At 39.4% G+C, this 2,264-nt stretch overlaps 1 protein-coding gene across 1 annotated transcript in view; it reads right to left on the minus strand.

Annotated features, from left to right (window-relative positions):
• GABPB2 (GA binding protein transcription factor, beta subunit 2) overlaps positions 1–2,264 on the minus strand; it is an 82,231-nt gene that overhangs the window by 21,263 nt on the left and 58,704 nt on the right. Inside the window, exon 6 of the mRNA XM_011973562.1 lies at positions 1,773–1,886. Coding sequence (XP_011828952.1) covers positions 1,773–1,886 — 114 coding nt within the window. The remainder of the gene's footprint in view (positions 1–1,772; positions 1,887–2,264) is intronic.

A 2,264-nucleotide genomic window follows, 5' to 3' on the forward strand; every position in this document is an offset into this window, starting at 1 on the left:
TGAACTCTGATTGTGCCACTGCACTCTAGCCTGGGTGACAGAATAACAGAATAAGATCCTGTCTCTATCAAAAGAAACCCCAAACTTATATATATATATATGTGTGTGTGTGTGTGTGTGTGTGTGTATATATATATAAATAGCCAACACTTATGTGCCAGGTACCATTCTATGAGTGTTACGTGTATTATGCTGAATCGAGATTTTCAGTTTGATTAGTCAATATCCCAATAAACTAAGCACTATTAGAGGAAACAATTCCTACCACTATGGAATTTCTCTATCTAAAGCGTCACAGGGCCAGGGGCGGTGGCTCACACCTGTAATCCCAGCACTTTGGGAGGCCGAGGTGGGCAGATCACCGAGGTCAGTAGTTTGAGACCAGCCTGGCCAACATGGCAAAACTCCATCTCTACAAAAAATACACAAATCAGCTGAGCGTGGTCGTGAGCGCCTGTAATCCCAGCTACTTGGGAGGCTGAGGCAGGAGAATTGCTTGAACCCTGGAGGCAGAGATTGCAGTAAGCTGAGATCATGCCACTGCACCCCAGCCTGGGTGACAGAATGAGACTCTGTCAAAGAAAGAAAAGAAAGAAAAGAAAAGAAAAGAAAAGGAAGAAAGAAGGAAGGAAGGAAGGAAGGAAGGAGGGAAGGAAGGAAAGAAGGAAGGAGAAGAAAAGAAAGAGTGAGTCACAGATAGAACTTTGCAGTAATAAGTGGGGTATCAACCATCCATATGAAACACATCTAGGTAGTTCAATGGAAACAAAGGATTCCCACCTCTTAGAAACAAAGAACAGTTAAATATTAAAGTTGAAAGGTCCTGGATAGATAACCTAATCCAAGTATCATGCCAAAGATGAGAAAACTAGAACCTGGAGAAGTGATTTATCCAATATCAAAGAGCAAACCAAAAGAATAGCAAGGACAAGTTTAATACATTGCTTTTCCCTTTGCTATGTTGTTCCCTCATATAAATCTGAGTAGAGATCTTTATGATTATACCCATTCAGAAAAATAGGATTGGAATTGGAAGAATGTTCTTACCACCCAAATGTCATGGCAGAAAGAAATCAGAACATTCTGCTTTCATATATGATGGAGGAGATGGCCAGAGGGTTCTAGAAAGATTTCTAAATGTCTACTGAGCCCTACCTGTGACTATATGCCCCTACCTATACGAAGCCTTAAGTCTTCCCCTGACAGACCACTAGCTCTGGCTAAATGACTTGAAAACTATTTTGTTTTAAATATCAGAAAGGCAATACATACCCTATATTTGCTGAACTCCTTTGGAAATGCCAAAATAACATCTCCAATGAAAATAAAAGCAAGCCATGAAGTGCAAAGGATATGACAATGAAAAAGGTACCAGTCTCATGTATTTTGATACTTTAATATAAGATATCTGGGCTGCTATTTTGAATCATTCTATGATAGCATCAGTCAAAACATAACATAGAGTATCTCCAAAAAAATCTGCTAATATGAGAATAGACATTTCAATGTGAAGTGACTAGAGTCAGGAAAAACAAACTTCAAACTGTAAAAACACAGAGGAATAATTTAGTCATTCTCTCATATTATTCAGCTGTCTGATTATATCACCTGGCAATTTTTCTTTCTGATGTTCAGTGATGCTACATCCCTTTTCCTTAGCTACCTCTAATTAAATGCAATTCTTAAATAATATTTCATGCAAATTAAATCTGCTGGAGACTTAAAAACAAAAAAAAAGTGGTGATTCACCTAGCAGCATATCCCTTACCTACCTGTGGCTCTGTGTGAGTTGGAGAAGGGGACAGATGGCTCAGCAAGAGCTGCAAGGGTAGCCAGCACTGAGGTGGCAGAATTTGAAAACTGTACTGTTGAGGTATGGGGGTCACCTATTTCAGTAAGAAAGACAAATGAAGTCTAATGTATAGGAAAACTTGAGGCAAATTAAAAACAGCTTATTAAATCAAAACCTCAGCTCTTCACTCTAATGTCCTCCATCTTGTTCTCTAACTCAAACTGATATAAGTCAATTATATCAGTGTTAAAATTCTTTTAAGGTTTAAAAAGTTTTTCCTTTAAAGTGGATTAAATTAGTATACTTGCAGGGCTGGGCATGCTTCACGCCTGTAATCCTAGCACTTTGGGAGGCCGAGGCAGGTGGATCACGAGGTCAGGAGATCGAGACCATCCTGGCTAACACAGTGAAACTCCGTCTCTACTAAAAATACAAAAAATTAGCTGGGCGTGGTGGTGGGCGCCTGCAGTCC

This window comes from Mandrillus leucophaeus, unplaced genomic scaffold (assembly GCF_000951045.1).
Source record: "Mandrillus leucophaeus isolate KB7577 unplaced genomic scaffold, Mleu.le_1.0 Scaffold139, whole genome shotgun sequence".
NCBI classification, from domain to species: Eukaryota; Metazoa; Chordata; class Mammalia; order Primates; family Cercopithecidae; genus Mandrillus; species Mandrillus leucophaeus.